This window comes from Herpailurus yagouaroundi, unplaced genomic scaffold, assembly GCF_014898765.1.
Source record: "Herpailurus yagouaroundi ecotype Mexico unplaced genomic scaffold, PumYag 100, whole genome shotgun sequence".
Taxonomy (NCBI): Eukaryota; Metazoa; Chordata; class Mammalia; order Carnivora; family Felidae; genus Herpailurus; species Herpailurus yagouaroundi.
In genome coordinates, this window is record NW_024412391.1 from 17,559,854 (window position 1) to 17,581,481 (window position 21,628).

The window sequence follows — 21,628 nt, forward strand, 5'->3', positions numbered from 1 at the left end:
TAATCCTACCTTTTGGACTTCGAATCCAGTGCGTTTCATAGCTTGGGTTTATAAAAGGAGCTTGCCTTTTCTTGACCGCCAGCTCGGACCCACCTCCAAATTGTCCTGATCACTTGCTCTTCATGTAAGGCCCTCTGAGAAGCTCCTCCTGCCTGACACAGCACAGCTCTTTGGCTCTAACCTTCTCCAGCTCAGCTCCCCATGCTATGCCAGTCCCCTCCGGCCCCATTTGGCCTCAGTGGAAATTATGGGGTATATACAGGCCACGGCTAATGGAGAGACAGACCAGCAGCTTGTCCTTACGGTCCTTTATTCACTCACCGCTAGGCCATCTTTATGCCTCTAGACTAAAAAGGGCAAGTACTGCATATGTGTATGTTGGGGTACAGGAAAAAAAAAATCAGAAAAGCCAGGGCTCGTCCGGGATTTGAACCCGGGACCTCTCGCACCCTAAGCGAGAATCATACCCCTAGACCAACGAGCCACTGATGGTTGTGCTTAGCCAGATGTGCCTTCCCTGCCCCATCAGCAGCAGGCACAGTGTGTGGTTCCTAGAGGCGGACTCTTCTCCCAGGCTGGCAGCCAGCCCAGGCCGGCTGCGCTCCAGCGGGCCTTGCCTCTCCCGTGGCTCTCTCAGCACCTCCCTGGCCCACGGCAGGGCCACACAGATGCCCCATGCTCCAGGCAGGCCACTTCTTCCCCACGACCAGCCGCCTCTCCCCCAGGGCCACCATGTGGACTTTGTGGGAGAGGGCAGAGAAGAAGCCGCGGTCCGGCGACCTCCACTTTCCAGGGGAGCCCCAGGTCTGAGGGAGCCTGTCTAGCAGCCCCGGCACCCCATGAAGAACAACACTTCTTTCTTACCTCCTGATCAGATCACCAGGAAAAAAAAAAAAAGTCCTCCAAATCCATCAACCTCCTCGACGAGGAAGCGGAAGACTGACGCGGGTCACCTTGACTAGATGACGCTTGCTAAGTCAACTCAGTGTCTTCATCTGTCAGCTGGGGAAGTGACACCTGCCCTGTGTGCCTTCCAGGGTGATTCTCACCTGAGGATCAGGTGGGGCAACGTCTGTGCAAGCAGTCTGCAAACTGTAAGGTGCTGTGCGAGGCAGAGGGGTTATTATGATGGCAACGTGAAGGGGCGGGGGGCGGGAAATCATAGGAAAGTTGCCCTTTAATGCTCAGTATGGGCCAGGCAGTGTGTTCTGTGCTTTACAGATCTTGTAACAACCTTGTGAGATAGGTGTCATCCCCACCGTAAGAAAAAGAAACTTCTCCACATTCGGCTTACAAGAGGCACATTTATCTAAATGCGAAGGCTGTTTTAAACGCAGTGCACGCTGCTACCCAGCCTTTCTAGCAAAGCGGCGGTGGGAAAACATCCTGTAAATACTCACACTCCCTCCCACGCCCCAGCCTACCCTGCTCCCCCTGCCTGGGGACGCGGCAGGAAAAACCCGCTAACGGGCTGAGTGTGGCCTGGGTGGTTTCCTTCTGGTTGGGAGTTTCCCAAATGAGAGTGAGGGGGAGGCTCGGAGCCTGGAGCCTTGTGGAAGATCCCAGTGGGCGCTGCCAGGCTCTCTTTCTATCCGTCCCCCCCCCCCCCCACCACCTTCTTGCTCGAGGGAGGCAGAGCCCTGTCTTCTTGTCTTCTTGGTCTCTGGGTCCAGCCTCGCGTCTGGCCCTTGTCAGTCCTGCTGACAAGCAACGCCCAAGCACGTCTGTGTGCTGGGCTCTGTGTGATCACTCTACCAGATTGATCTCATCTCATCTTCACAGCACAACTGTTGTTGTAGACATCGCTTAGCAAACGTCTGTGGAATGAATGAAGGAGTGAGTGCGTACGTGAAAGAAAAGTCTCGGGAGAGCACACAAAAAAATCGCTAGGGGCAACAGATATTCAGGTCAGTCCGCATCTCTTGGCTCCAAGTAGAAACCACAAGGCTGAAGAACCCCTCCTGCTTTCCGACCTTCTAAGCAGGCTTCCTAACGAACTAACTCCTCTCTGGGATAGGCAGCAAGGATGGCCCCTGGCTTTAGGGACAGGATCGGCGCGCCTGCGTCTGTATCTGGGGGGTAGTTTCATGGTCTCCATCCAGGAGTGCCGGGCCGGGCAACTGGTTCCAACTAATCGTGGCCAGAGAGAAAGGCAACAGCTCATCTCTTGTAAAACCGAAGAGACTTTTTTGGGGTAGCTGTTCCCCAGCTATAAACTGGCTGATAAATAATAGCACACTCAACGCGTCATTCCATGACCTCAGCACACATTCCCTAAATTGCTCCTGTTGGTGGATGTGCCCGGAAGTGAGGCCGCTCCAAGAAGAGGCTCCTAGGGGGTGAGAATGTTTCAGGGATGAGGCAGGGGTTGGACTCCAGCCAGTGCTTCTCTCTGGGGGTGCTGTTCGAATTTGTGGCCGGATCATTCTTCTTGGTGGGGCCTGTCTGGAAGAGTGCCCTGCCCACTAAATACCAGCAATCGCTTCTTCACTGTGGAGACAGTCGGAGAACACTGCCTCCCCCCCCCCCCGCCCCGCCCCCCACCGCCCCGCACGCTTCCAAATGCCTCCAGGATGGCAGGGGTCTGGGGAGAGGAGAACTGCTCAGGTGGGGACCCACCGGCACCTACCATACATTTCTTTTCCGGTCTAAAAATCACTGCGGCCTTGCTGTGGGCACTGGGACATTAGGCCCTCGGTGACTTGCTTGACTCTGCGTTTAACAAGCCACAGATGGAGTTCTCTAGGGAGAATGGTGACGCTACTTCTAGGGGCTTCCTCCTTTTCCTCCCAAGAGGGGATGGCTTTCGGTCAGGCAGATCCTTTGACGATTCCTCATTTTTACAACAGTGGGTAGACCTTACTCTGATCTCAGCATCTGTCTGGAGAGGCCTTACAGGTCAGTATTTAACAGACAGCACTGTCACAACACATCATCTCAAGCTCATTGTCACCTCCTGCGTGCCAGCGACACAGCAAAAGCCACATCTGGAGAGGGGAACTGGGTGTCTGGGAGCCGGGGTGCGAAATCAGCTTATTTTTCACTGTATATTCCTTAGTACTTTTTGAATTTTCAGTCTTGGACATATCTATAATCCACTCAAAAACACAAATTAAATTATGGACATCTAAGCATTGAGAAGCAACGATTAGAGAGGGCAAGGAGAAATGTATTTCGAGCCCCCAGGGACCCAAAAGGTCCTTGGGATCAGGGCAACCCAGCAGAGTGGGTATTCGGTGCTCAGCCTAATGGTTCTGGTTTATGTCCAGTTCTGACTTATGCTTTGTGTTGAGTCCCTATTGAGAGGTCATACGCAATACCCAATCCTGTGAAACTGGTTGTTGTGTCTACTTGGGAATGTTGTTGAGGACAGTGTTTGTCATAAGACACTGATGTCTCCTTTGTGAGGTCCCGAGGGAGGCATTCTTGTCTGTCATAACCCCAAGAACACAAAACCAAGAAGAGTTGGTTTGCATTTATTTTCCGGACACTGAATTCTGCCAATGTGTAACTGCTGGAAAGCACCAATGTGCGGTCCTATTTCAATTCAATTTCTGACTCTTGAACTTCCCACTACTGTTCTCTTTCTCCTTTTGCTTCTACATTTGATTCAGGACTTCTTGTTGTGTCCCATATATTCCCGCAAACCTCCCTGAAACTATTTCCGGAAAAGGTGGGCGTATAAATGAATAAACTCCTAAAAAGAATAGGAAAAAAAAACCAAAAAACCCATATGCTAAAACTATTCAAAAAATATCCTCCTTTTCTAGGACTTTCCTTTTTTTCTGGACAATCAGAACAACTAGAAAAACAAATTTCCTCTTGACTCTTTTCCATTTGGTTCTGGACATTTATATATCCAAATCTAGATCAGCGGTTTTTAACTGGAGGGGAGGGGGCAGGGGGTGGTTTGGCCTCTCAGGGGATATTTGTGTCTGGAGACATTTTTCGCTATCACGACTGAGGTCTGTTGGCATCCAGTAGACAGCCCCCTGACGACAAAAAATTATCTGACCCAATATATCAATAATACGGAGGTAAAGAAACCCTGGTTTAAACATACCTAACCGGGGCGCCTGGGTGGCTCAGTCGTTAAGCGGCCGACTTCCGCTCAGGTCATGATCTCGCGGGCCGTGAGTTCGAGCCCCGCGTCGGGCTCTGTGCTGACAGCTCAGAGCCTGGAGCCTGTTTCAGATTCTGTGTCTCCCTCTCTCTGCCCCTCCCCTGTTCATGCTCTGTCTCTCTCTGTCTCAAAAATAAATAAACGTTAAAAAAAAAATTAAAAAAAAAAACATACCTAACATAATCTTCTGTAAAGCCTTAGTATATATTATCATGTTCCTAAACTAATAAAGTGCCTTTAAACTTGAAAAGGGCACTGTCTACGTTAAATGTACTTAACATGCCTTCAGTTTTTATATCATTACCCTCCACCTTTACCACAGGCACCATCCTCAAAATCTTCCTGCTCCCTACTCCATGGCTTCCGGACTCCAAAAATGTGTTGTCCCCTGTGTAGAAGGTACCAGTAAGACCCTGTACTTGGCTAAGCCTCTTTTTGGCCTGAGTTGCCGCCCCTCCCCCACCGGCTCCCAGAGGAGCTGCATCTCACGAGGGCTGGGTTGCTCCCAGCTTGGGCCCACTGCCCCTCCCTCTGAGGGTGTGTGGAATAAGGTGGGAAGGGACTGTGTGGAAAGGTTTCAGGACAGACCTAGGAGAGGCCAAGGGTGCAGCCACTTGGCCTGGGTAGTGCGAGTGAGAGGGCCTGGGTGTCTTTGGCCTACATCAGCTGCCTTGGCAGGCCGAGCCCAAGGGTTCCTGTCAGAACCGTGTACAGAGGTGGGCACCTCAGCTGAGCCCTGAAGACAGCAGAGACTGATTCGCTCCACTCAGCACGGTCTCGGTCTCACGGGCCACCTGCCCTGCCCAGAGGTAGACACAGCCTTAGGGATGGCCTCTGGCCCCGGTCATAAGGGCCTGCCCAGGACAGAGGACCAGCTGACCCAGGCAACCTAGTGGAAACCCAGTGGCCTTGCAATTCCTGGATGCTTGACCGGGTCTCTGCCAGGATCCTACCTGCGAGCGAGCGTCTGTGGAGCGTGTGTGTGTCTGTATGCACGCATGTACGTGGGGACGTCGTCTCCACAAATGGCTGACAAGACTCCTTCTACCTTTCTAGCTCAGGATTCAAAGGATATAGACTTTAGTCCTAAGGGGTGGCCTTTTGGAGTTCCAAGTGGCCTTTTGGAGTTCCAAATGGAAAGCCAGAAGTGTTTGCCCAGCTCCTCTAACCTGCTGGGAATCAAACTCAAAACTCTTTCTTTGCTGCCCTGGATGGCAGCCGAAACAATCTGCTCAGGCTTCACATCTGAAGCACCTCTTGCTTTTTGCTGGGCTCCTCGGTTAGTCCTCCGTGCATAGCTCAGCAGGCAGCCTAGCATTTGAGGGGAGTTTGCATGCAGAGTTGAAAGCTTCCTCTCCTGTGGCTTCCTTCCTTTTAGAAAACCCACCTTCAGTCTTCAGCTACTCTGGGGTCCCCCAGACTGTCCTCTGACTCTGCAAGCCATAACAGCTGGGCCTTGCTGCTTGAATTCCGGCTGTCCCTTGCCATCTAGACTGGGGAGTGCCCTCAGGAAAGAATCCACTTTAATGGAGATGGTTCTGGTCATTCAAGGATTGGGTCGTTGACATCTCTGCCTGCTTTGGGGTACTTGATAGCACTTTCCAGTAGTGGTTTTTCGTGTTTTGTCCGGAGTTGATGATTTTTACCCACGGGAGGGATTCATCTGATACAAACTGCTATGCCATCAGGGGGCCATCCTTTCACGTATCCGTATTTAAAGTGTGTCACCTTTATCTCTGCATTCTGGGTCTGCGGAGGTGGGGAAGATGGTACATTCAGAGCTGAGGTATAGTGTTGAGTGTAAGCACAGGTGGAGGTTAGAGCACAGCTGGCCTCACTGGGTGGGGGGGGCTGCATGGAAGAGGTCTTGACTTAGGCTGCGAGAGCCCGGCAGGACTCCAGGGCAGATGGGGCAAGACCGTGGTAACTTGAGTACTGCTGAGCTGAAGGCGGGGGGGCCCATGAGCAAAGCAACCTCAGACGGGCTGGGGGCGGGGTGGGGTCTGAGTAGAAAACAAACACCCTCTGGGTAGACTCAACACGAAGAAACAGAAGCAGCCAGGGAGGCCTTAGACTTCAAGCATTTTCAAGGTGCCCCGTACCCATCTGTGAAGGCTGTTGACTAAGGTGCTCCCTGGGTGCTCCCCGTTCCCTGCCCCTTCCTGCAGCCTGAGGCGGGTTCCCAGGCTGGCCGTGAGCCCAAGACCTCTGGAAAGGGAGACTTAGGGGCCACCTTCCACAAAAGAGCAGATGGGTGCGGAAACCTGTAGGGACGTGGTGGTGCCAGAAGCCAAATGCAAAGTCGTGCCCTCAATAGCGCCATTCAGAGAACGCACACACAAAAAAGTGATGAAGCATCTCTATTAAATATGGGTCAGCATCTCCCAGTTGCAGTGAGCTGACTCCTCCTATTCATTCCAGCACCCAGCACTGCGTGTCGATTCTTTGAGCCCAATATTTTTATCCTCTCAACACGCAATCGGCTTTGGGCCCACAAAAGGAGGTTTAGGTGGGGGCTTGGACATCTCTAATCTCAGAATTTGTCCTTAGGAGGCTTAGGATCAGTACTGATCATTCAAGGAGACCAAAAGTGGCTTTGGAGAGAGGGTTCTTTGCAAGGTGGGGGAGAAGTGGCGGGACAGTACTCTATAAGAGGAATCAGAGGGTGGGGGGCGTCCCATGAGTAAGATGTCAGGGGAGGAGGAGTTTTATCTGTTCAAGAACAGTTCCTTGGTGGGGCCATGGGATGGGCCTCAGTACCACATTGCCCCTGTCTGGGCCTTCCGCCTCCAGGCGGTCTTCATGGGCTTTGTCTTCTTCGTAGGAACACCACTCAATGCCACGGTGCTGGTGGCCACCCTCCGCTACAGAAAGTTGCGGCAGCCACTCAACTATATTCTGGTCAATGTGTCCCTGGGGGGCTTCCTCTACTGCGTCTCCTCTGTCTCCATCGTCTTCATCACCAGCTGTCACGCGTACTTCATCTTTGGCCGCCATGTTTGTGCTTGGGAGGCCTTCATGGGCTGTACCGCAGGTACGCAGGGGAAGGAGACTGGGTGGGGGAGACAAAGGACTGCTCTAGGATTGGAACCAGGAGCCAGATTGTTGGGTTAGAGTGGGCCCCTAAAGAGGAGTCTGGGGAAAAGGAGTTTGGTGCTTTTTCTCACCGGGGTGTAAAGCAGCAGAGACTAGAAGTCTGACCAATTGAGTCCCAAACTCCACACCAACCATCAGTCCAACCCTCTGTCTCCCTATGCTTGCTCCACCCTGTCAGCATTCCATTCTGTCTGCCAGGCCGGGTGGGCCCATCTACCCCCAATTACCCTCACATTTCACTACAGGTCTGGTGACAGGCTGGTCACTGGCCTTCCTGGCCTTTGAGCGCTACCTGGTCATCTGTAAGCCCTTCGGCAACTTCCGCTTCAGCTCCAAGCACGCACTGATGGTGGTCCTGGCTACCTGGACCATTGGTATTGGCGTCTCCATCCCACCCTTCTTTGGCTGGAGCCGGTGAGAGTGTAGGGCAGTGGTGCTAATTTAGCTAGGAGCTCAGGTTGGCGTGGGTGGAAAGAATTGGGGATAACCTTCGTCTCTGACCTCCACTTTTAACGAGCGGGTGGAGTAGGTGAGGGCAAGGGCTGTGGGAGGCAACTGCTAACGTTTATCCTGCAGTTGGAATTGCTATAGCCTCAGCTGGTAAAGACAGAAACTGCCCCTGCCTGAAGGTCCGTGGGCATCCTCTGGGTTCTAAGTGGAGAGCATAATCCAGGATCTCAGCTCCACTCCACTCATTTCTGTGGTGAACCCCGCGGTGAGCAAGTGCCTGTCCAGTGGGTGAGTGCTTGGTCCCATGCAGGTTCATCCCCGAGGGCCTGCAGTGTTCCTGTGGCCCTGACTGGTATACCGTGGGCACCAAATACCGCAGCGAGTACTATACCTGGTTCCTCTTCATCTTCTGCTTCATCGTGCCTCTCTCCCTCATCTGCTTCTCCTACATGCAGCTGCTGGGAGCCCTCAGAGTCGTGAGTGATTTGTGTGAGGCTCAGGGAGGAGGGGGTCGGGGGCTCCAAGATGGGAGGGAAGAATGGGTGAGTGCTTCAGAACATAAGACCTCTGGGGGCATCTGGCTGGCTCAGTCGGAAGAGCACACAATTCCTGATCTTGGGGTCGTGAGTTCGAGGCTCACGTCGGGTGTAGATTACTTAACAAACTTAAAAAAAGAAAGAACGTGTGACATCTGGAAATGTTCACAGCCAGGTAGAGGAGATGCCTGAAAGCAGTGAAGGAAGTGGGGGCAGGGAGAATGATGAAATGGTGTGAAGAGTAGGGTGGGGTCCTCTCTGCTCAAATGTGTGTCAAGAGATTCTTGTGATCCCTTCCAACGTCAAAGACCAGACAGCCATCTCCATCTGGTCTTCCTCAAGGAAGGAGAACAAGAGGCGCTAGGCCAGAAGCTGGGACAGAGAGAGGCAATTGGAGCGGATGCCGCCCTGGTGGAAAAGGGTTGAGATCTGGGAGTTGAGGGCCGGGAAGAAGATGTTTCTCTGTGCTCTGCCCAGGTCGCAGCCCAGCAACAGGAGTCAGCCTCAACCCAGAAGGCAGAGCGGGAGGTGAGCCGCATGGTGGTGGTGATGGTGGGATCCTTTTGTGTCTGTTACACACCCTACGCTGCGATGGCCATGTACATGGTCAACAACCGTAACCATGGGCTGGACTTACGGCTTGTCACCATTCCTGCCTTCTTCTCCAAGAGTGCTTGTGTATACAACCCCATCATCTACTGCTTCATGAATAAGCAGGTAAAGCTCTCTATTTACAGTCCTATGAGACTCTAGTTCATGAGACCTGGTTCTTTTCTCACCAATGACTTTTAATTCAGAGCACCTTGGACTCTACTCAAAAGGTTTCTAGGGGTGAACAAGGGAAGCTCTCAGTAATAAGCACAGGGAGAAAGGCTTGGTCATTGAAACAATGTAATAGAACCCAGAGAAACAGAATTTGAGCCATAAAAGTCAGGTTGCTCCAAAGGGAAGGACGAGAAGTGGAAGGGTTTTGTTTTCTTGACAAACAAACAGATTTAACCATCACCCTAAATTCCTAGTGCTTCCATTTCACAAGTTCTTAATCCTTCCCAACTTCCAGCCTGCAGGAGCATATGCAAAGCACAGAAATAACAACATATGCGTAAGTCTCTAAAACAGTTTATCATCTGAAGGTACCAGGTGGCCTCCTATCCCAAATCCTGAATCTGAGCTAATAAAAAAACCCAAGCTCAGATGAATCTAGGAGAGTTCCTATCTTGTGGGGCAAACCCCCTGCTTTGAGAATTCTTAATAGCTGTTTTGTTTCCTTCGTCTTCAGAGATGGGACTCAAAACTCCTGGATGGAAACAAAATTGGCAATCCTTTTCAATTGGGAGCACCTTCTAGTAATGGAGGGGTGGGTGGGTGGGTAGGCCTACTCTGGCACCACTTTTGAGTGTCTTATTGAGGCAGGTTGCTTTGTGAGGTTTCCCAACAGTGGAACCTCTGAGCCAAAATGTGGAGGGATTACTGTTGTAGGCCCTGCAGTAGCTCTCAGGGTTGGGAAGATGTATTCAAAACCACGAGGAGATGCTGGGTATATGGCACTGTGCGAGGCTTTGGAGATACGGAGAATGAGATCTCTTGCCATTTCCCGATGTCGTCTCTTCTGTACTGGTCTGCATGGGACTAACTCCAATTCTGCCCTTTCCTTCCAGTTCCGAGCTTGCATCATGGAGATGGTGTGTGGGAAGTCCATGACAGATGATTCTGAAATGTCCAGCTCCCAGAAAACTGAAGTTTCTGCTCTCTCTTCCAGCCAGGTTGGCCCAAACTAAGGAGCCATATTGACTTATTTGCAGCAACTAGGATTTCACATTTAGGGAATTCCTTCTTTCTCTCAAAAACCAAGCTACTAACAAATGCAGAAGATGGGAAGGGGAATATGGCAAATTTGGGGCATCAACTTCCCATTTTCCTACCATTCCTTTCCTGACTACAAAGCTGCTGTTCCAGCTGGGTCTACTATAGACCATTCCAAAGGCCATGTCAACAATCCTCCAACTCTAAGTGGCACCACTGACAGCACCTGAGAGCTGATTTCTACATATGGGGCAACTATAAAGGAGGATGGCTGATTTTTCAGTGTATGGGTAACAATTATCTTCCTTTTCAAAAACTTTTTTTCCCCCCTTACTGGGGCTCTAAGATGATACAATCTGAATTAGAACAAACATAAACATCTTAGAAATGGGAGAGATAGATAGAAAGAACTAAACCTCAAGTAGGCCCAAAATAGGGTTTGAAAGAACTTCTTTATGCCATTACCGCCAATCATCACTATAGCTCTGGCAGGGACAGCTGTGTCCAGAAGCTCCTGAGCCAGCATGAATTATTCCAGGTGCTCCCCACCCAATTTGGCTAAACCTATATATCTGTCTTAAGCTGTGTATTAATAGTTAATTCTCTTCATGTTCTCAGAATGAATTTACACACCTTTATAGTTTATAATGTTCAAAAAGTGTTGAAAAACCTGTTTTACCTTGTACTTTATGCTCCCCCTGTAAAAGCCTTTTTGAAATAAAAATCAAGATAAATGTCGTGTGTACATTCAGGAATGCCTTGTGTTTGGTATCAGATAATTATGTAATGAGCAGCTGGGCTCTTCTCCAGTTATACAGCCTAAGGAAAGCAGAGAAGGGGTACAGCTGTAGTGAGAAGGATGACAGAAGATTTCAGAATTAAGAAAGGAGTAATTAATCTGGGAGAAGGCAGAACTTATCTGGGATGGGAGGGAGTACAGTAAACCTCTAGGAGACCTCCTTTTCTTTGACATTTTATAGCACCTGTAATTCTAAGAGTTCCACTTCTTAAAAGAATAAAGGACATATGTACCCCACAACGAATGTAAACAGTTTTATTTAGAAACAGATAGGTACCTGTTTGCATTAGAGAATATAAAACTTGGTTTACACTCTATAAAAAATAACCAGTATCCAAATCCAAGAGAGCTAGCATTCACAGAACACACAATGTGGGTGTGTAGCCACTGTTCACCAGCCTCAGGCTTGACTTAAACCAAAAAGATAATCCAGGGGGATCATTAGAGATTAGAGTATAACACTTGCTGCTGAGCACCCAGCATCCAGAAGTTGCCATTTTAGCGTATGAAGGTTTGCTTTCTAAGTGAGTAACTTTAACATAAGGCCTGGGTTCTCTGTACCTAGTGAGCTGTGAGGCTGTCTTGCCACACAACTCATGTGCTCTCTTTAATCCCAGTTGACATTATTATCTCTGATCTTAACAGTAAAAATGGGGAATCTGGAGAGCAGAGATTTCCACTCCCCTATGCTGGGGTTAAACTTTAAAAGAGTTTATCTACTCTCAAGAGCTCAATGCAAAGGCCAGGATGAAGTTACATGATAATCCGGCATTTTACCAGGCCAAGTAGTCCACCTCAACATGATCATGGAAGACCAAAGGATACACCTAGGTTCAGATTATAATAATCACCCAGCACCACCTGAATGTATTATCCATAAAGATATATGAAATAATAAAGGTTAGATATACATACATTTATCTTAAAACCTGAGGGCTAAAAAAGTTTGGAATACAATTCTTCTTCTCAAAAGAGGTCCATCTGTAAGAAAGGGACCAAAAAAGACAGAGTTCGTGTTACATAAAATATGGGCAAAGTGTGTTGGGAACAGAAGGTGGCTTCTTCAGCTCTTTCTACAATGTCCCTCTTTGACAAGGATTGGCATCTGCTGATCCATGATAAAGTTTTTGGGGGCAGTGGGGAGAAGGGGAAATGGGGGCAAAGGGAGTGTTGGGTCAAAGGCAAGAAGGTTGAGCAATGGTCCTCAAACCAAAGAGTCCTCTATGTAGGCCCTCTCATCTTTGAGTCTGAGTTCAAGCTCTTCAGCTGACACCGAAATAGGCCTGGTAGTAAGTGGTTAGCATTCTGAGGTATGAGGATCCCTGGTAAATTCAGCAGCATGTGGTTTTTGGAAACCAGCCCACAAGATAAGAACACTGCAACCAAGCTCCTAACTAATACTGCTATTTAACCACTGTCTGAAAGAGAAAGGAAAGAAAGAAAAAAAAAAAAATCCCCAATACATTGGGAGGTTGTAAGCTTCATTTCATATAAGGGGGTCCAAATAATCTATTTTAGGGTTTCTTAACAGAACCCTCATTCAGTGATCATTTCTCTTGTTAAAGGCACTTTCAATGACATAATTGGAAAGGAATACAATTTGCAGTGAAAGCAAGATTAATTCCCAGAACACCTGGGGAGATAGGAGCTGAATGGGGCACTTACAGTGATTCAATAGGCAAGACAGTCTTGAGCACTTCAACAGACGCACACCCAGAAAAAAGTGCCCTGAAAACACTTGTATTTTTCCCTTAATTTTCCAGCTGTTTCTATGTATAACTCTGTAAAGAGATCACACTCACTACTTGATTTTCAAGACACTGGCCCTAACTCTTCCCACCACAGCTGTGCCCAGCAAAATTAGCAAACAGCTAGTCCTCCTGGGAAGAAAAAAAATGAACAAAATCAAGTCGAGCCAAGCTTCCTGACAGCACAGGGATCTGTCCTTACCCAGATAATGCCACGATCAATTGCTGGACCTATAGCAACTGAACGGACTATGTGGCCCCTACTACTTATAAAACATACTTTCAACAGGCAAGGTTAAGTGTTCTCTCTCTAAATATTAATTGTGGGGCATTTTTTTTTTCCCTTTTCTCTCTCCTAAACATTTCTTATTGATCTCAGGCTTTAAAAAATTAGTTAAGTCAGAATTATAAAAATTATATGGCAAGGGTTGAGAAAGAGTGAAGGGCTAATATCTGCCTACAAGCGTGAGTTGAGGATGTTGATCCTTCATATCATACTCCCAACCAGAGAACAAATACAAAAATAAACACACCATGTTATACATAATACAAAGTGTAAATCTACAAACACAAGTGTACTAATTAGAGTTGTTCCTCAGAAGCACGGTTCCCTCCAGTCCCTCAAAGAGGAGGAGGAATGGGGACGGGATGGTTTTCATTACGCCTTTTCAGGTCTTAAAAAAAGTTTGTAATAACAGTCTCAGTAGCGCAAACAATTTCATGTGAAACCAGAAGCTGTAAAAATAAATTACTTTTGAAGAAATGCAGGTTCTTCTGTCTGCAGCTCAGAACTCATCGTGTCGTACTAAGGCCTCACCAAAATCTGTGGCCTGGCTGCCCACAAATAAATCATACTTGTCAACAATCTCCTCCTTGGTAAGCTTGCCATCCTGAAACCAGAGAGAAGAGTGAATTGCGGCAAAACAGATTTCCCATTTCAAATTTAGAAACACTGCTATAGAACAAAAGGGGTTAGGATTTGAGATTCTAATTCCACTAAATTAAATGGGAACTCAATCCTCATCCCTGACCCCTTCCACATACAGAGGGAAGAAAGCAACAATACATTTTTCTCATTAAGTTAAAACTGGAAGAATGGAAATAATGTAGCTCAATAACTTAATGCTAGAGATATGTCAAGCAAGATGTGGGACATCTTCTAGGTATAGGTAAGAGATAGGAAGAACTGGGTAAAATAAAGGAACAATGAAATCTGCTAACATCCTTACATAGTCCTCACCCCCACTACACTGTAGCCACCAATCAGATTCCAGACATAACCCCAAATGAAGGCTGAGACACTCATCTCAAACATTACGTAAGCCAGATTCCCAAGATTTGACCTTACGAGTTTCTTTTTCTCACATAGCTCAGTCAGGACACAGCACTTGGCTACTTTAAGTGACTGAAGCAAGAACTCAAAACAGACCGACCCTTAAAAAGGCTTGATGATAAAACACTGCATTTGAAACAGAAGACAGGCTTAGACAGGAGAAATATTCAGAATGCAAACCCCGCCCCTGTCTTTAGATTGACTTTCAGCTCACTCTAAGCAAAGCATTCATATTGCTGAAAAGGTGACAGGGCTTAGTGATAATACCACTTTTAATGAACCAAATGCCTCAGATAATTGATTGAGGACAATTTTAACAGGCTCCAGAGAAAAGCTGATTTACAACGTAACTACTAAGAATTTAGTTTTAAAAAGCATATTTAAGAAGGAAATGATCAGGGTGCCTGAGTGGTTCAGTCGGTTGAGTGTCTGACTTCGGCTCAGGTCATGATCTCACGGTTCGTGACTTTGAGCCCTGCATTGGGCTCTGTGCTGACAGCTCGGAGCCTGGAGCCTGCTTCAGATTCTATGTCTCCCTCTGTCTCTGGCCCTTCCCCTCTTGAGCTCTGTCTCTCTCAAAAATAAACAAACATTAATAAAAAAAAATGTTTGTTTAAATAAAAAAAAATAAAAATAAAAAAAAAGAGGGAGATGACCAACTTTGAGTAGGGAAAATGAGCCTATGATAGATAAAAGAACAAAGGAAATAATGGGGAAAAAAAATTAGGGAAAATTTCCTGGGGATCCAAAGGTAACAGATGAAGCACGCTGGGCACAGGCTACGTACAGAGGCTCTTTGCTGAAGCCAAATGCCTCCAATGGTGTGAACACTGGGCAAAGGGATTTCTAAAATGAGATCAGATAGCTAGCACTGCCCTGTAAGTTTTCAATCGCCAACTTAAGATTTGCAGCAGACTTAGACTAATTAAGACCTTACATGCTCTATGTACCTCAACAGGAATGTTTTAGGTAATCCCCTAGAAACAGACTTTGATCACTGCTAGGTTGTTTGGGCCTGGCCAGACTTACCTTGTTCTGGTCTGATTCATACACTAGGTGTCTGGCTTCTGCCTCTGCATGATCATAGTCTGAGGGGAGGATCCAGTCTTTGGTCTCTTCCTTGTCCATCTTCCCATCACGGTTCTTATCTCGAAACTCAACAAATTGTTCTCTTTCTGTCTTTACCCATTCTGGCTCATCAGCATTTCCATCATGGCTGTACATGTCACCTACGTACACAGACATACATAATACAAAAGGTGAGTATTTTTCCCAAGACTGCCACATGCTAATCTGGCTTAACTTTTCCCCCATCTGGAACATAGTAGCAGTTACAAGGCTATTTTATAGGTCAGAGAGGCCTGAGAAAGCAAGGCATTTTCCTGAGGTTTAACTAATGACCTTTAAGAATATTTCCAGCTGTTGATTTTGAGTTAGTGAGTCCAAAAAGAATCCTTAGCCCTTAAAAATTGAAAAAATAAAGGGAGATGACTAACATCCAGAAAGATAAAGGCTAACTTTCAAAAGATAGTTGTTTCCTACATTCCTTTTCAATCCAAGGTAACTAGTTAAACCTGACTATTGGTATTAGAAAGGTGCTATTTTAAATTCTCAAGAAAACTTGAGAAGTGTAGACTAGAAGCCCAAACTGTCTACCAATTACTAAGTATATTTCAGAACATTTTTTAAGAACCTACTTCTAAAAATAATGGGTATATTCTTATATAGCCATAATGTCATTATCATGTTTCATAAAATCAATTTTTTGGTATTACTGAATACTCAGTCCAAATCTGAATTTACTATTATCTTCTAAAGCTAGTTTGTTCAAATTACTTCTATGAATGCTGGTGGCTAAGAAGTTGTTATTGTATACCTGAATTTTACTAGATTTGAGTTAAGGTACTTTGAAATTCAGTATTTACAACCAACAGAGATTCTTCTTTACAGCTATTTAAAGATATCAATTTTAGGGGCGCCTGGGTGGCTCAGTCGGTTAAGCGTCCGACTTCAGCCAGGTCACGATCTCGTGGTCCGTGAGTTCGAGCCCCGCGTCGGGCTCTGGGCTGATGGCTCAGAGCCTGGAGCCTGCTTCCGATTCTGTGTCTCCCTCTCTCTCTGCCCCTCCCCCATTCATGCTCTGTCTCTGTCTCAAAAATAAACGTTAAAAAAAAAAATTTAAAGATACCAATTTTAAAACGTGCAATAAAATACTGTTTTGTCAAAATTTTTTTAGACTTATGTGAATGAAAAAGTCTGAAGATTCCTGAGGTATATACATCAGTGTATGTGCATTGTATGCAAGGTACGGGAGCATACCTTATATACGTCTAAATGGTTTCCAGCAGTTCTAAGCAAAGGTATTTAGTTGTGGTAAAGGTTTTATACATAGGAACCCACAAAATGGAGACGGCCCAAGTCACAAATCTGAACACAAGTTAGCCTGCACTTAGAGGAAACACCATACTGCCAAGGAAATTTAACGTACACCAATCACAATCCTCCAACTCAGATTCAGCTACTTTACCTGACCCTAGAAAATAGGACCTGCTAGCCAGTCATGCTGTTTCTACGCTGCTGCTTCTAATGCTTTATAAAACTCGGCTCTTGCCCAAAATCCCTTGGGAAGAGAGAGCGCTCCACTGCTTGTTGGGCACAACGATCCCCAGTCTATAGGCTGTTTTCCCTTGAATAAAGGATGAACTCATTACTAAAATGTATTATTGTCACCTGACAGTTGGTACTGTCATTTTCCTGAACTTGAGGGCTAAGAGTAGAACTACTTCTGTTTTGTTTTGTTTTTTTTAATTTTTTTAACATTTATTTTTGAGACAGAGAGAGACAGAGCATGAACGGGGGAGGGTCAGAGAGAGAGGGAGAGACAGAATCTGAAACAGGCTCCAGGTTCTGAGCAGTCAGCACAGAGCCCGACGCGGGGCTTGAACCCACGGACGGGGAGATCGTGACCTGAGCCGAAGTCGGCCGCTTAACGGACTGAGCCACCCAGGCACCCCAAATTACTTCTGTTTTAAACAAAGGAGGAGTACCTCAGGACAGGACTTGCCTGTTTTTTTCTATGCTACAGCACATTCAGAAAATGTAATATTTGTATGATCCATCGGGCCAGTGCCCTGCCTTAGCTGTCCTGTGGGTTGAGACCTTTCATAGTACACATATGGGGAAATTCTGAATTACAGAGGAAATAAATGTGTGCTTAAAAGACATAATTTTTTTAAATATATTTTTTTTAATGTTTGTTTATTTTTGAGAGAGATAGTATGAGCAGGGGTGGGTCAGAGAGAGAGGAAGACAGAATCCAAAGCAAGGTCCTTTCAGCACCGAGCCCAACGTGGGGCTCAAACTCACGAACCATGAGATCATGATCTGAGCCGAAGTCGGACGCTTAACCAACTGATCCACGCAGGCCCCCCAAAAGACATCCTTTTAATAGAAACTAGAATATACAATGTAATGTAAGTGCATTTCAAAGATAGATGAGTAAGGATAAAAATAATACTATTTAAATTTCTATTTAAAAAGGATTTAATCTGTATAATGATACTAAAATTAATTTTTTTGAGATTACGTTAAAATGTTCTTGGGGCGCCTGGGTGGCGCAGTCGGTTAAGCGTCCGACTTCAGCCAGGTCACGATTTCGTGGTCCGTGAGTTCGAGCCCCGCGTCGGGCTCTGGGCTGATGGCTCAGAGCCTGGAGCCTGCTTCCGATTCTGTGTCTCCCTCTCTCTCTGCCCCTCCCCCATTCATGCTCTGTCTCTCTCTGTCCCAAAAATAAATAAAAAATGTTGAAAAAAAAAAATTAAAAAAAAAAAAAAGTTCTTAGGATACATAATGCAATGCTTAGAGATGAAATGAGATGATTGGAATTTACTTCAAAATAATAAAAAAAGTAAGGAAATGGATTGGTTACAGATGTGAAGGGATCGGCCATGAGTAGACGGCTGTTAGGGCTGGGCATAGGTACATGGAATTCTAATTTTGTACGTGTTTGCAATGTTCTACAACAAGTTTAAATAAAAAATTCAACAGCATAACTCTGGGGACTTCTTATTAATGCTAAATGTAAGAGGCACTGACCATTTGTTTATGATCTCTCTCCTCAATAGGGCAGAAACTAGCATATCCCTAGAAACTGGAAGATACTGTTTGGGGACTTTTAGGTTTACAAAGTCCAGCATCCCTGGTGTAAGTGTTTATGTTAGTTGATGGTTTGCAAAAGAAATACACACACACACACACTTGGTTTAACAGTTTCAAAATACAATTCCTCTGCCCTTGGATATGTATGATGGAGAGGTAGAAAGAAATATCTCCTTATTTGACCTCGATGCTTGATAAATGATGGTACTTACCAGTTATAAAACTTAATTCCTCTCCTCTGGAGGTTCAAATGAGTTCCTCAGTTTTAGCAATAGTGATAAAATGGCAAAAGCCAGGAATGAAAAGATAAAATATTTAAAAGTAGAAACAGTCAACTTTGAAGCAGTCTCAGTAAATGCAGCCAGACATTTACTTCCTCTGTGCTGATGAACTCCACTAAAAAGAATCATTTTGGAAAGAAAGAAGAAGGAAGGAAGGAAGGAAGGAAGGAAGATCTTCCACTGCTCATTCCTTTTTCTCTAAAAAAACTCAGAACACATCACTGAGTCTTTGAAGAATAGTAAATATTCAGGGAGTAATTCAATGGGAATAACCCTAAATATAAAGAGCAAGTATAATTAGATAAAATCTGAGAAAAGTAACTTGCTCAATTCAAGGGACAGGTGGAAAAAAAAAAAAAGGGAACAGACGACCTAGACAGAAATTACAAACAGAATATCGTAGAAAGGAGGAAATACTCTAAGAGAAATCGGCAACTTGGGGTCCCTTAGTCACCCACTGATCTCTTATCCTATTCCCTATATTCTTCTCTTGGGTTTCCTAACACCAGTTTAGGCTCCCTACAACTCTTTACTGTCAATTCCATGGGCATCTGGAATGCACTGTATCAGTGCTATCCAATATGGCAGCCACTGGCCACATGGAGCTATCAAGGACTTCAACTATGGCTGGTCTGATCAGAGATGTGTTGTAAGTATAAAAGATGCTTCTGCAAACAGTATGAAAAAAATTCTTAATAATTTATATTGATAACATGATGAAAGTAATTTAGATTACTAGGTTAAATAAAATATATTAAAACTAATCATGCTAAGAAATTTTTTTAAGTTTATTTATTTTGAGAGAGAACGCGCACACCAGCCGAGGAGGGGCGGAGAAAGAGGGAGAGAGAATCCTAAGTAGGCTTCACACCGTCAGCACAGAGCCTGACCCAGGGGTCCAACTCAGGAGCTATGAGATCATGACCTGATTGAGCCAAAACCAAGAGCTGGATGCTTAACTGAATGAGCCACCCAGGAATCCCTAAAAAAAAAAACTTTTGATGTAGCTATTAGAAAAGTAATAACACGGGGCACCTGGGTGGCTCAGTCGGTTAAGTGCCGACTTTGGCTCAGGTCACGATCTCGCGGTTCATGGGTTTGACCCCACTTCAGGCTCTGTGCTGACAGCTCAGAGCCTGGAACCTGCTTCGGATTTGTATCTCCCTCTCTCTGCCACTCCCCTACTCGTGCTCTGTCTCTCAAAAATAAACATTAAAAAAATATTTTTTTTTAAGTAAAAATATATCATGTGGCTCACATTTACATTTTGATTGGACAGTGCTGCTACAGACACTTTATCATGACCCACTATTCCTCATGCTGGTCTGGCTTAATGATGTGCTAAGAGTTGACCCATGGGGTAAATTATTTTTTTTAATGTTTATTTTTGAGAGAGAGAGATAGAGCAAGCAAGCAAGCAAGCGTGCGAGCAGGGGAGGAGTAAAGTCGGGGGACAGGATCTGAAGGGGAGACTCCACACTGAATGCAGAGAGCCTGATGCAGGACTCGAACCCCGAACTGTGAGATCATGACCTGAGCTGAAGTGGGACGCTCAACTGACTGAGCCACCCGGGCACCCCAAATTATTTTTAAATTTGCATTAAAAAAAATTTCTTTCGGGGCGCCTGGGTGGCACAGTCGGTTAAGCGTCCGACTTCAGCCAGGTCACAATCTCGCGGTCCGTGAGTTCGAGCCCCGCGTCAGGCTCTGGGCTGATGGCTCGGAGCCTGGAGCCTGTTTCCGATGCTGTGTCTCCCTCTCTCTCTGCCCCTCCCCCATTCATGCTCTGTTTCTCTCTGTCCCAAAAATAAAATAAAAAACGTTGAAAAAAAAATTAAAAAAAAAAATTTCTTTCATTTAAAACAATTGTTTTTTAATTTTTAAAAAATGTGTATTCTTGAGGGGTGCCTGGGTGGCTCATTCCGTTGGGCCACCAACTTCGGCATGGTTGTGAGTTTGAGCCCTATGTTGGGCTCTGTGCTGACAGCTTGGAGCCTGAAGCTTGCTTCAGATTCTGTCTCCATCTCTCTGCCCCTCCCCTGCTCACACTCTCTCTCTCTCTCTCAAATATAAAAAACATAAAAAATGTTTATTCTTGAGAGAGACAGAACATAATGAGCGGGGAGGGGCAGACAGAGAGAGGGACAGAGAATCTGAAGCAGGCTCCAGGCTCTGAGCTGTCAGCACAGAGCCTGATGTTGGGCTCAAACTCACAAGTTGTGAGATCATGACCTGAGCCTAAGTCAGACACTTAACTGACTGAGCCACCCAGGCGCCCCTGTTTATTTTTAGAGAGAAAGAGAGAGCTCAGACTTGTGGGTGTGCACAGGGAGGGGCAGAGGGAGAGGGAGAGAGAATCTCAAGCAGGTTCCATACCCAGCACAGAGCCCAATCTCACTATGGTAAGATCATGACCTGAGCCAAAATCAAAAGTCAGAATCTCAACCGGCGAAGCTACCCAGGGGTAAATTATTTCTATGGGCAAACACACTTCCACAACTTCTCAGCTTCCTCTAGGAAAAACAGGAGAAACAGACTTACCAATATACTCTTCCAGGTCAATGAAACCATCAGCATTCTTATCTATATCCTCCATTGTTTCCTGGACAAAAGACAGTAAGAAGACACTATTAAAGTTAGTATCTGGATGAATTAGTTTAGGCATTTATCATTCATTAAAAACACATGAACATGTGGGTATGGTTAGGGGTGCGGGAGTGGCTTAGTCGGTTAAAGCATCTGACTTTGGCTCAGATCATGACTTCACAGTTCATGAGTTCGAGCCCCACATCAGGCTCTGTGCTGACAGCCTGGAGCGTGGAACCTGCTTCGGATTCTATGTCTCCCTCCCTCTCTGTGCTCACCCGCTCACACTCTGTCTCTCTCTCAAAAATAATAAACATTAAAAAAATTTTTAAAAACAAACATGTACATGTGTGGGTATGGTTAAAGCATAGGAAGTTGCTGTTTTTCTAGCCGAAAAAATGGTAAAATATTAACTATTTTTTATGCTTCAACCCTAAATAATTATGAATCTTCTTGGAGGAACACTGGCATTATTTAATAATGACCTATCCTACCAAGCGATAATGATGTGGAGTAGCCCTAGTCATGAAGTCATTCTAACAGATATGACCCGTAGGTCTGTAACTATGTAGTCTATGTTTTATGTTTACAAAACTATAAAGTCTACAGTTTATGTTTTATTGGTAACTGCCTTCTGTGACAATTCTTCAGTAGTGTCTGATCACTGGTTATGGGATTTTGTTTTAATGTTTACTTTTGAGAGAGAGAGAGAGAG

General features: G+C 45.8%; 2 protein-coding genes and 1 non-coding gene across 4 annotated transcripts in view; 1 reads left to right on the forward strand and 2 right to left on the reverse strand.

The window, feature by feature from the left end:
- Positions 1–412: 412 nt before the first annotated feature.
- On the reverse strand, positions 413–484 carry TRNAP-AGG (transfer RNA proline (anticodon AGG)). Its single transcript has one exon. It is a non-coding gene; the product is annotated as a tRNA-Pro (tRNA).
- A 6,286-nt stretch (positions 485–6,770) lies between these two features.
- On the forward strand, positions 6,771–12,267 carry OPN1SW (opsin 1, short wave sensitive). Its single transcript, XM_040472029.1, has 5 exons — positions 6,771–7,157; positions 7,465–7,633; positions 7,980–8,145; positions 8,683–8,922; positions 9,864–12,267. The coding sequence occupies exons 1-5, from the start codon at positions 6,803–6,805 to the stop codon at positions 9,981–9,983; spliced, it is 1,050 nt and encodes a 349-aa protein (XP_040327963.1). The 5' UTR covers positions 6,771–6,802; the 3' UTR covers positions 9,984–12,267.
- Positions 11,049–21,628, reverse strand: part of CALU (calumenin) — a 31,921-nt gene continuing 21,341 nt past the window's right edge. For both annotated transcript variants that reach the window (XM_040472031.1, XM_040472030.1), the window contains exons 5-7: positions 20,869–20,929; positions 14,918–15,117; positions 11,049–13,445 (exon numbers count right to left, since the gene is read on the reverse strand). In XM_040472031.1, coding sequence (XP_040327965.1) covers positions 13,341–13,445; positions 14,918–15,117; positions 20,869–20,929 — 366 coding nt within the window. In that variant the 3' untranslated portion in view covers positions 11,049–13,340. The remainder of the gene's footprint in view (positions 13,446–14,917; positions 15,118–20,868; positions 20,930–21,628) is intronic.